This window comes from Pinus tabuliformis, chromosome 6, assembly GCF_031772625.1.
Source record: "Pinus tabuliformis cultivar Carrire ecotype Pingquan chromosome 6, CPIR1, whole genome shotgun sequence".
In the NCBI taxonomy this organism is placed as follows: Eukaryota; Viridiplantae; Streptophyta; class Pinopsida; order Pinales; family Pinaceae; genus Pinus; species Pinus tabuliformis.
The window spans coordinates 762,198,615-762,213,423 of NC_142292.1; the positions used below are offsets into that span (position 1 = coordinate 762,198,615).

The 14,809-nt window shown below is 37.9% G+C and overlaps 1 protein-coding gene across 1 annotated transcript in view; it reads right to left on the bottom strand.

Moving 5' to 3' along the window:
• Positions 1 to 14,809, bottom strand: part of LOC149260950 (proline-, glutamic acid/leucine-rich protein) — a 319,977-nt gene that overhangs the window by 296,106 nt on the left and 9,062 nt on the right. The window contains exon 3 of the mRNA XM_089421448.1: positions 14,006 to 14,122. Coding sequence (XP_089277574.1) covers positions 14,006 to 14,122 — 117 coding nt within the window. The remainder of the gene's footprint in view (positions 1 to 14,005; positions 14,123 to 14,809) is intronic.

The following is a 14,809-nucleotide window of genomic DNA, read 5'->3' on the forward strand; positions in this document are numbered from 1 at the left end:
CTCATAACAAGGAAAGCTAAGGATATTGAATGCTACAAAGCTAAAAAAATTAAAATGGGAGGGCCAATCATCATACCTCGCATACACATGCTCTTCAATTTGCCACTGGAGCAAGGCTTCCCTACAACTCAAATGTGGAGCATCATTGTACCAATCTTTAAAAGTGGTTTTATGAGATATCATTAAACTATGGACCACCTTGTTAGTCTCAAGATCATTGCAGAGGAATGTCACAATATTAAAATCAATCTCTTATGGTGTTTCGTTGACTTTAGAGCTTTTGACACCATTCCTATGACAAACCTGAGGAAGAGGATGGAAGAGCTAATGGTTCCTCTCGAGTTGAAGGTTGTTATGACAGGGTTGTATGAGAATGTTATTTCAAAGTTAAGGCTCATTAAGGATTGGTTGAAAGAAATTAACTACAAGGAGTCACGCAAGGGTGTCCTTTGTCCCCCACCATTTTTGGCATATACATTGATAAGCTAGAAAAGTAATTGAAAGATGCAAGTTTTGTTGGCCCCATCCTCACTAGTATACTCATAATTCTTCTCATTTATGTTGAAAATTGTGTAGCTTGGGAGGTACTCCCACAAGTCCTGGGTGATTTTGTGAGGAGAAAACCCACAAAAAGATGTGTTTGTGGGCAAAATACCCAAAGTTGGGGTTTTGACCCAAAGGAATTGGCTTAAAACCAAGAAAATAAATATATTTTGATTTTTGAGTCATGTAGGCTCAGATCAGCTAGCAAGGCCAAGGGACATGACAGTTGGAATTTCCACGCCTTAAACTGGTATATATATGAGGCCAATGGAGTGGCAAATCACAAGTTCAAAGGGCACAATCTTGTGGAGAACATTAGCCCTTAAAGGAGTCGAATTTGTTCAAGAGAGAGGCTAAATTGATCGTTTGAGAGAAGGACGAGTTTTGCAATTGTTTAAGGTCCAAAGTTGCAAGAGGCCGCAAGTCTTAGTTGCAAGAGGGCCGCAGGACTCTGGTTCTACCCTAGTTTGGACCGCAGTCAAGAATAGACTTGTCCGAGTCTTCCACGGTGTGAAAAGAACCTAGACGCATCCAAAAGGGAGTTTGTTTGTTGTGTTTGAGGGCATATGTGTCTAGGTTGCAGCCCTAGAAGAGGGTCAAGGGCCTCAGAAAGTGTGCCCAAGTAGAGACCGAAAGCCCTCAAGAACAAGGACAGACAGTGCGAGAACTATCTGAGGCTGACTATGGGTCATCTATAGCACTGGAAAGGCTGGCAGAGCTAGGAAAAGGCTATTGTAGCAGATAGCAAGTGAAGGTTCAGTTGTGTGGGGCTGAGAAAGGAAGACTGTTACGTCAAAGGAAGGACCTAACAACAAAAAGTTTGATGCTGGCATAATATAATGGACAGAAGGAAGTGTCATCCCGTGCACAGTAATTGACAGAGGTCAAAGGGAGCTAATCTCTGCATGAATTTGGAGGCAAAGAACAGTCAAGGAAAATTATCTAAAGGAGTTGATCTACTGTGAACAAAGAACACTGAAAGGGTTTTTTGTGAAGAACTATATCAGCAAGTAAGACAAGTTATTTTGTTCCTTGTTTTGTGGGCAGTTAAGGGCCTGAAGGATAAGCCCTCAAGCCTTAGTTGTACTTTTTATCATGGTTTTTTGAAAGGCCATGATCCCTAGTATGTGTAAGATACCCGCCTAGGAACACCTTGAAATTCTCACTAATGTTTCTAAATTTTGTTGAGTTTGTCACTGAGGTGTTTTGTCAAACAGTTTGCATGCAAATAGTTATAGGTTCATCTCTTTTGCATTTTATTTAAACAAAATGTATGCGGTATCAAATAACACCATGAAAATGCTTCAACGCAGCAATATATAATTCATATAGAACTCAAGGAAAGTACATACCAATGATGAAGCGTGCTACAATAATATTAAGAGAAATATAACAATAAATATTAGCATACTAGTACAAACAATTTGGTTGTAGGATGGCACTCAAAATTTGAGTTTGGAAGCTCGGCCCTTTAGAACAGAACTCAGCCTCCCTTGGAATGATAGAACTCGACCACTTGGAAAGGTAGAAACTTAGCCTGTATGATGATTATAGAATACCCAAAGTCAGATTATAAAATCAACTAATAACACCTTTAAAACTTACTCCATTTCTACCATTGCCTTCTTCTCCGTCAACAATGAAGCACAATGTAGAAATCTGACTGATCCCGCTCCAATACCAGCTAGGGTGTATAATTTCAGCACCGAAACCAACAACCAGATTGAGGGTTTCCAAAAACCCTGGTCTCTTTCTCAAGAGCTCTCCAAAATTCTATTTTTTCCAATGAACAAATGCAAGAACGAGGAGAGACTCCTCATTTCCCGTTCTGTATCTCATTTGACCTTTTTTTCACCCGTTTACCTTTTATTTAAATAAAGTCACTTTAGTGGGTTTTCTCATTTTATAATTTAAAAGTGACTTTTCATTAACCTAGAACCCATGTCCCCTTTTCTCCAGTTTAGCTTTTATAAAGTGTTCTCCTAAGGAAATTGTGTTCCCTTGATTAATTTTTCTCGTCCTAGCCTATGGGAACTTAATTAGGCTAGCGGAATCTTCCCCTTATGTCTCCTAAGCAGATGGGGACATTACAGTCCTCCCCACCCAATATTGCTTGTCCTCAAGCAATTTCAATCCAAGATGTTGGAGCACCTGTTCTCCTTCCCAAGTGGCATCTTCGACAGGAAAATCTTTCCATTTGACCAAATATTCTTTAATGGTCCTGCTTCTTAGCTTCCGCTCCCTTACCTCCAAAATTTCTTTCGAGAACAAAATCAACTTCCCTTCTTCATCCAATGGTGGAAGCTCATTAGAAGTGACATCATATTTCCCCAAGGACCTTCTTGAGGCATGAAACATGGAAGACATTATGTATCTTACACCCCTCTGGAAGCTCTAACTCATAGGACACCTCTCTTATACGCCTCACAAATCTGTAGGATCCATAGAATTTGGGTTTCAATTTCTCTACCCCCTTCTTTTCAAGTGATGATTGTCAGTAGGGTTGTTGGCTAAGTTGCACGAAACGGGGAAATGGGTACGAGTTTCCGAAATGGGCACGGGTACGAAACGTGATCCCCCCCCCCCAAATTTTGGAAATGGGGAAACGCGATATATATTAGAATTTAGGACATTTAAGAAATGTTATGTGCAATCATAAAGCATACATCATAAATTATAATTTATTACATTTAAAGTTTAAACATTATGATTAAATGTACATCACATTTACTCATGAATGATCACAATGAAAATGGCAAAATCAAATAATCCAAAATCAACATTTATTATATATCCAAATCTCAAAATCAGCCTTTATTATATATATGAGGCTGCAAGTACAATAAAGACTATGAGGCCGCAAGAACTATAAAGACAAAAGACCACTGCTCTCTCCCTCTTTTCTCCTTTTCTAAAATCGTTCGTCTCCAAGAGAAACGACTTACTCAATTATGTGATGAGGGAATGAGCCGAGAGTGTTTTCATAACTTGAAAGAGGCATCTAGAAGCATCCACTAGATATTTTATTCGCCCAATCAAAAATTAGAACTGAAAAAACAAAACAAAAAATAAAAGAAAAATCACAATATGAAGTGGAAACTCCGTCGTACGACCTGGAAACTCATTTCAGGTCGTAGTGGCCACGTTTCCCCAGCGTGAAACTTGCCAATACGACCAGAAACTCGTTTCCAGGCCGTATGATATGTGTTTCAGAGTTTCCATTTCGTTTCCTGGCTGAACGGACCTGGAGGCAACATTTTCTCCAACATAGGCTGCAGGTGAAGATATACCAAGTCCCCCACCTCAAAGCTATGCTCCACTCGATGCCTGATGCATAAATTTTCTATTGATTTGGAGCCATTTGCAAATTGTATTTGAGGAGTCACAGTATGTCCGAGCTCTCCTGAATCTAGCATTTGGCTATAGGTGCCATGTTGTCTCCAAACACTCGATCTACAAACATCGGTGCATCATACCCATACAGGGCTCTAAAGGGAGTCATCCTATCGACATGTGATAAGTGGTGCTATAACAATGCTCTCCTAAGTGCAACCACTTTATCTAAGCTTTTTGTTGGCCCGACGCATAGTTTCTCAGATAGCCCTCCAGCCATTTGTTGACTATCTCGTTCTACCCATCAGTTTGTGAGTTGTAACTAGTACTCGAAGTTAACTCAGTCCCAAACAACCTGAACAACTCATGCCAAAATCCAACCATGAATTTGTTGTCCTGGAGAATAACTATGCTACCTATAACACTGAATATCAGGAATGTATGGCGAAGAAGTGTGCAAATTTTGGGAGTTTGTCAACCACCACACAAATGCATTCCTTCCCCTGCACCTAAGGCAATCCTGTGATGAAGTCCATCGAAATGCTTCCCATTTTTGCTCTGGAATGGGAAGTGGCTAAAGTAACCGTGTTGGATGAGTATGCTCTATTTTATTCTATTGGCAAATGTTGCACTCCTTCATGAATCTCATCACATTCGTCTTAAGGCCCTTCCATGTGAATCTTTCCCTAATTTGCCTATAAGTTTTCAAGTACCTAAGATGCCTTGCCAGTGGTGAGTTGTGCGTTGCCTGCATGATCTTTTCTTTAAGCTAAGATTCTAGTACTAGATAGACCCTGTCTTTGTAATAAATGATATCATCTATAACACAATACCTAACATCCTGGGTCAGCCCATCAAGATTGTCACAAGAAAACTTGTTCTTGGAGTATACAACTAGCAGGAGAGACTTGTGGTGAACTAAAGTCTCCTTGAGAGAGAGAGTGGGTGGTATTAAGGAAAGGGCATCATCTACTGCATTGTTCTTGCCCTTAACATACTCGATATTGAAATCATATGGTTGTTGTTTACTGATCCACTTTTCTTGTCTCTCACTCAACTCTTTCTGCTCCATGAGGAACCTTAAGTTGTTATGATCTGTCTTCAGCTTAAACTTGTTCCCCACCAGGAATTGTCTGAATTTGGCCAATGCATGCATGATGGCCAACATCTCCTTATCATATATTGAGTTGTCACTCATATTCCCTGAGTTTGTTCTCAAAAGCAATGGGATGGTTATTTTGCATCAACACAACCCATATCCTTGTCCCTGAAGAATCACACTCAAGCACGAATGGCTAAGTGAATTCAGATAAAGCTAGCATAGAACATGAATTCATCACTTGCTCCAACCTCTCAAAGGTTGCTTATGCCCCATTTGTCCAACTGAAAGCTCCCTTCTTAGTGAGGTTTGTAAGAGGTGTCGTCAACTGTGAGAACCGCTTAACAAACTTCCTATAATAGGTGCAGAGGCCTAGGAAGCTTTTCAATTTTGTCACATTCTTGGGGGTAGGTCACTCAATGATTGCCCCATCCTTGTAAACCTTGAAGTGGTACTAAGGGTTGGTTATGAATGCTTGAACCCCTTCATCTAATTCTATAACATGATCAAACACTTTATCTGGGGTCTACCCAGAGGAATATCATCAAAAACATTTTGATGTTTATGAAGTAATACCTGGATATCATCGTGATGCTATCAAGGTTGATTTGGTGGCTTCCTGTCAAAGATGTAGCACTCAACTGCCCACTCTATGTCTCCACACCGCAATATTGCCTCCATGTTGTGAGATGACACTATCTTGGGTGGATACTAATGCATGGCCCGCAAGACTACCTTTTTACCATCATGGTTTGTGAACTCCATCTCCATCCTCCTCCATCAATAGCGTATCTCCCAATGGAATAAAGCCACTGAACTCTGAGTACCACATTAGTATCTAGTACATCCACCACAAAGAAGTCACTTATCAATGTATAATTCCCCATGGTTATCTTCAATATCGGGATCCATCTAGTGCAATCCATTTGATAATCCCCTGATATGACTACTGTGAAACCATCAAAATCCTTTGTCGGGATCTTCCTCCGATCTACCATAGTTGCATCTATAAAGTTATGGGAGGCCCCACTATCAATCAACATTGTCACCTTTTGTCCCAACAGAACCCTCCTAACTTTAAAGGTACGGTATCTAGGAAATCTTGACATGGATGCAATAACAAGGCCTTTAGCCCCAGCCTATGATGCCTCCTCGCCTACTGCCTAGTGTCCCTACTCTTGTATTTGTCCCTGTCTCGGCTCCTCATCCTCCTCATCATTGTCACTATTCGAGTAGACCTCAATGTATTGGGCCTTGCCCGCCTTGTCCTTCCTTGCACATCAGTGCCCTGGTACCCAAGGCTCCTGACAACTGAAACAAAGCTTCTTCCTCGGTTCTTTCCAAGTCTCCTCATCTAGCTTAGGTTTCTGGTCCTTTCCCTTTGAAAAGGTTTAACCTCTTTGTTCTTTTGGGGAAAGGATGGTTTAGGAGGAAACCTACTCTTAGGAACAGCATCCTACATGTCTCTAGTTCTACTGATTGCATCTTGTAGAGTGGCAGGCTTATAAGCCTTAACCAAACCTCACAGAGGCTCCAATAACCCCTCAACAAACAACATCACCAATTGGACATCGGATATATCGGTGACCATCACTGTCGACCTCTGAAAATCTAAGATATATGACTATGGACTACCAATCTACTTAAGTTGTGCCAACTCTCTAAAGTGAATCTCTAGGTCGTTCTTATCAAAACATTCAATAAGCTTTTGTGTAAATTCATCGTATGTGGTTATGCTAGCATGACCCAAAGTCACTAACCCATGGTACCACCATCATGGTCCTCACCATCCAAATGTAAGGTAGCCAACTTAATGGCATTTGTCTCTGTCATCTGATGGAGCTGGAAATATGTGTCCAATTTCTGAAATCCGTCAAAACATGAGGGTCACTTTCCCCAGTGTCTTTTGTAGCTCTTGGGTTTGCATCATAGCCCTCTTAGCTCCCTTAGGCCTATTCTCATTTTGAGGTTGTAGAAATCTATAAAATTCATGGCATCTTAAAAGTCTTCTTCCTGCCTCCTATACTCTAAATATGTCCCAAAATATTATCCCAATCAACTGGCACCATTTGGCATGTTGCTACCTCATTTAAAAATTGTGGCAGTGGATCTAGCTGAATTGATGTATAGGCATGGGTGGCTTTGCATTGTTGTGTGTGCATGGCTGCCTTATCCATTGTTAGACCCTTCATCATTAATGGGTTCCTTCTTTTGTTGTTCCCCCAATTTGTTATTGCCTAATTTTCCCATCATCTTCTAGAACTTGACCAAATCATTTAGAATTAATATCCTGGAATTAATATCCATCACAAGCTCAATTGGAATTATACTATGTTGCATGAGTTTCTGGAACGTGGGAACGTTGGGAACTTGGGTACAGGTGTCTGGAACGGCTAGAGGTTTCCCCAAAATTTACAGGAAACGACTAATCGGGAACGGTAATATTATATAATAAAAAATTAAAAAAAATATATATATATATAATTATATAATAATCAAAATTAATATTAAATCAAAATATTCAAATATTAAAATCAATTTAAATATATAATCTCTCTTATATATAAATATATTCTCTGGGTGTCTCTCTTCCTGAGTCTCTCCCTTTTATATATAAAAAATATTAAAATGTCAAGTTCATTATCAATTCTCTGACACATTACCAGTATTTGAAACAATTTGGCTTAAAAATACAAAGGAACAATTTTACCTATGTTTCTCTAGTTATTCTTATGAGGAAAAGTAAAGCGACTCTAATGCTTAAGCATTGATTGCCACATACAATATGCACACAATCTTTTGTGATACATATACATAAACAAAAAAATAAATACTCATCGGCATGACATCCCAGATATCGCCCTTACATTGAGGTGTCACATGCTTCCTCAACCTATCAAGAGATTCCTCCAGTTTCTCAATTAAGGATATCGGTGTTAAGGATGTCTTTGGCCTTTCTTCCTGCGAAGGTTTCAACAAAGCCTCATGTTTTGTGGGCAGTTCAACATATTTGTCTACATGCTTTGTATTCCCCAACCCTAGGGAACACGGGAACTCCAAAAAATACAGTCTTCAAAGCTCCCGGAACTTTCCCAAGCTCCCATTGCAGCTCCCACAGAATAGGGAACGTTCCCATACAGTTTCAAAGCTTTCGGGAGCGCGGGAACCACTGGAACGGGTTTCCCACCTCTAAGGAGTGGTTCCCGTGTAGCAAAGGAATTATATCATTGTAAAAAGGATAAATGGATGATGGAAAGCTTCTTATGGGCTTGAAGACAATTGTAAGTCAGCAAAGCTTTGGATATGGAGTTAAAAAAACTCCTCTTTGAGACTCTTGTCACTCCTATTATTTATATGGATGTGAGATTTGGGGTTGCAGTATCTCCAGAGAATCGTGGAGGAAGATAAAACAAATCCAAAAGTAGTTTATAACCTACAATCTCAAGTAGAAGGAAATGCCCCCTATCCCATCCTCCTGATTGAAGTGAACCTTTTCCCCATTAAAAGTATGGCTACGACTAGGTATCTTCTGTATAAGAAGAAGTTAAACAACATGAATGGCAAGAACTTTCTAAATATTGCTTCTAACTCTAGCCAAAACCACCACCTTATGCTCAAGCGAGGATGACATAAGGATGCCTACTCTTGGCTAGACCATTAAGGGATAAAGGAGGAGATCATTTTGCAGCATAAGAATAATATTAAAAATATTGTTACATCAAAAAGTTATGAGAAATTGTGGAGTGTTAGAATTAGAGGGAAAAAAGAAACTAAGATATTATAAGAAGGTGATCAACCCCAATCTCAAAAATAAAAAATACCACTCTGCCTTTAATGAAGAAAAATAAACATTAATAATATAAAAACAAATTCTTATGAGTTTCATGGTGAAACTCAACGTTGGCAAATTCCCAAAACACCATGAAATGAAAGAGCCTTTCACCTTTGCGACACTAAGAGGTTTGAAGATGAAAAGCATTCTCTTGGATTGTCCCACTTATACACACAATCAATCTAAATTTCAAAATATTTGTCACACTACCAACCTTCTTGACCTTTTAAGTTAGCAAATCTATAGTGATCTTGGAACGCTTATCTTAATGTTTTTCGAGCATAGATATAAAATGCTAAATAATTCTAAGTAGTCTCTTACCTTCTTAAGATCTGATAGACCATTTCAATCTTAGTGGATGTTCATCATCGTCATGAAAGAATATAAGGTTTATGGAAATATCTATTTTATTCAAGCAATGTAGCTAACATGGCCTATAACTAAGAGGCTTTCAATAATATCTTATGCCCAAATCACACATGAAGACATTAGAGCAAAGTTGTCACACTTGGACTCAACAAGACTCGCCTTCCCTGGGACTCTGTAAGACTTGGTGGCTCGAGAAAGAGTCTACAAATACAAACAAAAAAAACTCAAACTATAGTCTAGGTGATCTTGGTCAAGTCTTGGCAAGTCTAGCTAAGTCTTGGGGAGTCTTGGAGAGTGGCGAGTTTAGGGTCAAGTATGGGGAGAGTACTTGGCATGTCTCAGCAAGACTCACATGTCTTGGCCCAGTCAAACTACATGACATTAGATTCCTAACTCTAGAATAAGCAATCATTGTTTAATGTGAGAATTGAAAAAGTAAATTGGTTAATATACAATGGAATATTGCATAACGAACAATTGATATGGATGATTTTAATGAGCCTCTAATGGCATATAAATAAACATTGACTGATCACAAGGTGAAGGGGCATGTGACCTAGATGTCTCATTAGACTACCTATTATATTTATTATTAGTACTATTAGCATTATTATGTTTGTCACATTGCCACCACCTTAAAGGTTGCTTTATCCTCAAAACATAGTAAATAGGATTTTCTATAGCTGAGCATGCTTTCTAGGAAACATCGATTTTGTCTAGTTATAGGGGTTTGACTTGGTCCTCATTTCGTGTGCTTGTGAGATTAATTTGTAGTGTCCAGATCGTATTCTAAAGTCTTGACCTATTTTTTGAATATGAAATCTAGATGCTCCTTTGTAACATACTTTCCTTGCTTCCACTGTTGTATGTTTGTCTATGTTTCTTGCCCCCTTATCATTAGTTGTTAATCACTTTTCTTGAGACTTGAACTCTCAATACCATTAAAATTATAGTTATGTCCTTGCCAATTACATTCCATGAAGTGTTCTTCAAGGTTGGTGGTATATGTGCCCAACTGAATCAAAAATTCAGAACATATTACCATATCCATCTCACGTATGGCGAAGAGTAGAATCTTGTTTGTGCTTCCAATTCTTCAATTTGAACGAAGATTTTATGACATCTCCATACTCCTTTGACCTCCTATCCACCAATGTATGTGCCTATGATGTCCTTGGTGGGGTACACAAAAAGGTTTGGTTGCTTAGCATGATTGGTGTCTATACAATTATGAGTACTATCGAAATATACAACTATCATTACATTTCTATTTTTCTATGAATCCGTTGAGTTTCAGCGTCTTCTGTTGTAATTTTCCCATCATAGTTGCAGTGGAACTATAGGTCTGTTATTCTCTTTTATTAGGTCACTAGTCCTATCAACCTTTCTTAGATGAGGTGGAATATATTTTGTACTTAGTTCTTGTGTTGGGTGCATGAGATCAATGTTAATGATGTTTTTGGCATTGATTAATCATTGTCGGATTTTAAATTATATTGAAGAGTGATTATGTTTCCTAGGTTTGAGATTTATACTTCCTTTCCATCCACTACTTTCAAATAGCATGGTGACTTATCTTCACATCAATGTCTTGTAATCCACTTCTTACCACATTTGTGACAATTGTTATCCTCCTTCTTGTCCTTTTTGAGAATTGATATAAGTATCGTTGTAATGGATAGGTGAATTTAATTGGTTGTCTTCTCTAACAAGTCAAAGGCTACCCCTAGTTGACTAATGAAATTCCGATCAACCATCTCTATCATGCATATAGCTTCAACCAAATTTTTAGGTCTTGATAGCCTTAGCACACTATGTATAATGGGTTTTAATCAGTGTTCCACGGGGACGCGTCCCCCCTGGGGGTCGAGATTCCTAGCTCCCCCACTCTCCGGGGACTTGGGGACGAGAGGGGGTCGCTTCCCCACGCTCCCAAAAAACAGGGTACGTAGGGGGACTTGCCATGGGGTCGTTCCTCCCGTTGAGGGGTCGTTTCCAAAAAAGGGGATCGTGGGGGGTCATTATTGATTTTTTTATTGACTTTTATAATTTATATGATAATGATATTCATATCAATGATCAAGCCCTGCCCTTCCCAAAACCATTTTAACTCAACCCTTGTATTATAACAGTTTCCCATAACAAACATTCTAAGACCACTGAGAAGCAAAGAAAGTGATTGAAAGATAGGATATCCAACAAACAGAATGCATCTCTAGTCATGAAAGGAGTGGAGCTGAACCATAACATAGTGCAAATTGAAATAAGTAGCGCTTTTCCGAGTCCACTGTCAACTATCAACTATAGAACAAAGGCTCGCCCTCTTATTGGCAACATTGTCTATTTGAGAAATGCTTTTTGGTAAACAGATGATTCACGACTCCACTTATTTGTGTTATGGAAAAGTGATGTTCTGAAAACCGTTCAGTGTTGGCATTAGGAGAAATTATTGATTTTTAAGGCAAAACTGTTCATTATTGATTTTTTTATTGAATTTTATAATTTATATGATAATGATATTCATATCAATGATCATGCTTTGCAGCTTTTAAGTTTTCGTTTTAAATTTGTTTCAGTGATATGATTCATCGATTTATAAATTATATTTTATATTTATGACTTTTTAAGACTTTGATGTCCCCCCACGTTTCCTAAAAATTGGTGGGGAGCTTTTGCATAGGCCACTCCTACGTATCCTCGCTCCCTCACCTCCTCGTCCCGGAACCTTGGTGGAACATTGGTAAATCTCCACTCCAAAAATACTCAGCGGATGACAAAGAAAACAATGGATTTCCCCTTGTTTGCTTAATGAAAAATGGTCACAAGACTCACACAACCCTCAGAGCTCAATCTTAGCACGAGGAAAAACAACTTATATCCACGATTATTTTCAGCAGGGCGATAATTTCCAATTGTCTCACAATAATTTCACCCGGGCAAATTATCACAATAAATTTCGGCAATAATATCAGCAAAGTGTCTTTCGGCGATAATATCGCAATATGTGCAACACTGATCATAATAAGCCAAACAAATTAAGAAAAAGAAATTTCACATTTTTCATGACTGTATTACCAATCATCAAACCGGTCAACCCCTGAACCAGAACGGAATTGGAAAAAACCACACCAAAAGACCGATCAACCAAAAATATATAAAATATTACACTTTTGGATTAGAAAAAACAGATATATTCATATGCGTCCATATGAATCCAAACCATGATACACAACTATACAAAGTTTTCATTGTATACAAAAATGGTGCATATAACCAAAATAGCACCAATTGCAGTCTATCTTTGAATCAAAAATAAACAACAAAGAGGCTCTAAATGGCCTCTAGACTCTAGAGTACCAAAAAAGAAAACATACTACAACAAATAACTACATGTCATCAAAATCGTTGTCTATATTGGGATCCTCGTCACAAATATCACCCTCTAAGCATTAAAAATAAGAGAGAAAAAAATTAACATACCAAATCAGTACCAAAGCTTGAGAACGGTATAATTTTTTCTAGGGTCATGACAGAGGAGTTCAACAATCAATCCCACCAACATCAAGCTACATAGAGGGCTTGGTGCTCTTGATAAATGCCAGTTGTATACCCTCATACATGAAAGATTCCAATGGAAATGTTGTGATCTTACCAATCCTGAAATCCTAACAACTGTTTAAGTATGATGAATTTTGAATGGAATCTAAAATTCTGCTTTCTCCGTATGAAATCCAACGAGGTTGGAACCACTCTCAAAAATACTGAAACAACTAATGGTAATGTTAAAAAATTAAGGAGGGGATGAAAATCCCCTTTCCTTTACCATTAATTACTAAGGTAAGTCAAATGAGGGTGTGGGTGGTTTCTTTAAATAGTGTTAGTAGGGCCATAGGGTTAGGTATTATGCTTGCAAATAACCTAATTTATTGCTCTAAAAAGAAAAAGGCTTTGGTAGTCCCTAGCCACACCATTTGGCACTGTACAAAACCAGCCATTTTAGTGCTTTAAGGTTGCTTCCAGTACGGAATTGGTCGATTCAATATAGAATCAGCTAAAAATGTTCTAAAACCTCAAACCCAACTGAAATGGCCATGAAACCGGTCAATCAACCAGCCTTGCTGGTTCCAGTGTGGTTCTGATAAAATTGTAACATAAAATGTGCTTGTTCTGATGATAACTAGTAATCATAGCTAAACCAATGCCTATACCAACACCAAAAAACGAAAGCAATGTTTGTAAATAGCATGTTACATAACACTCTCTTAGCAGTACATAAGTTATGGGTTGTGTTATGCATTATCAGACTATTTTATCTCATAAAAACTCAGATTAACACCCTCGAATTCACCCTATAGTCCCACTGGTACTTAAATTATTTTTTTCTGAGACGTATTAATATATCTACAAATAACAAGATTAGGCTTCAAATATTTTGAAAAATCAGCACTATTGAAAAAAAAAATATGGGAGCAATAAATTCTAGAATTGTTCGTAAGTTAATTGGTTCAAACAAAGTACAAGCATTCAGTATTGTAATAAAACACAATAAGTTGAGTCTATAAGTAGTCTTCTGTTCATTTTGCATGTCTACAAACGGATTTATGAATAAAATCAACCTCACAAATATTTTTCTCAAAGGCAATTGTTACTGTATTAGCATAAAAAGTGAATATGAGTCTAACAAGATATTAGAAAAGGATCAGATTACCATCACCAGAGACTATGAGAGCATATGTGAAATTATGATTAGATAAACGAAAACATAAGCGCATTAATTATTCAAAAACGGAAAATGTTCAAGTTACAATTATCAAGTTAAAAGTTGCAACCTTGAGAAGTACAAGAAGCTTTTGAAACCAAGTGGAGTAAGATTCCAGAAATCGTTGGTGATTACACTCCTGGCAAGTCACTCCTAGCATGCATATTCCAGCCCAACACTTATCTGGCTACAAAAGATTAAGCCAATAAAAACCATTTGTCAGCAGATAAAATGTAAAGAAATGGACACAGGGAATCTATATAATCATACAACTTTAAGAGAACTACAAAATGCATCAAATTGTCAAGCATATGTTCATTTTGACCAAGAAGAATAGTACTTGCTGCAGGGACCCTTTTTGCATATTATTGTGGTTCTTGAAGTCCCCTACAGTTATAAGTTTATTTAAATGTCATTAAGTAAAAGTACCGTTTATTGTTTATCATCAGGATTTATCTGGCATGTGTATAGATATTAAAGAGAGAATTCCACATTGCCTTTGTGGTTTTATAAGGGTGTGTCTTTCATTTTGTGTGACTTTAAATGTCAGCACTACAAACATTTTGGTGTCTTTGTCATTGTGAAGATGAACTTGGATGACAAATTGTGGCACGTTTCACCTCTATGGGTGGGTGACAATAACATGGCCAATGGAAAAGAACACATATGAAGAATAAAACTAAATGACAAAGATAACATGTTAAATTGAAAATTTTGACTTCTAAGATGAAGTGCAATCATGGACATTATTTTCTCATAACATAATATATAAAGCATGCACTAGTCAGGAATGTTCATTTTGATGAACTTGATAATGTTGCTGCAAACCCATACACCAGCTGCTATTTGAGATGAGCCAGATGTTTTCCAAGAT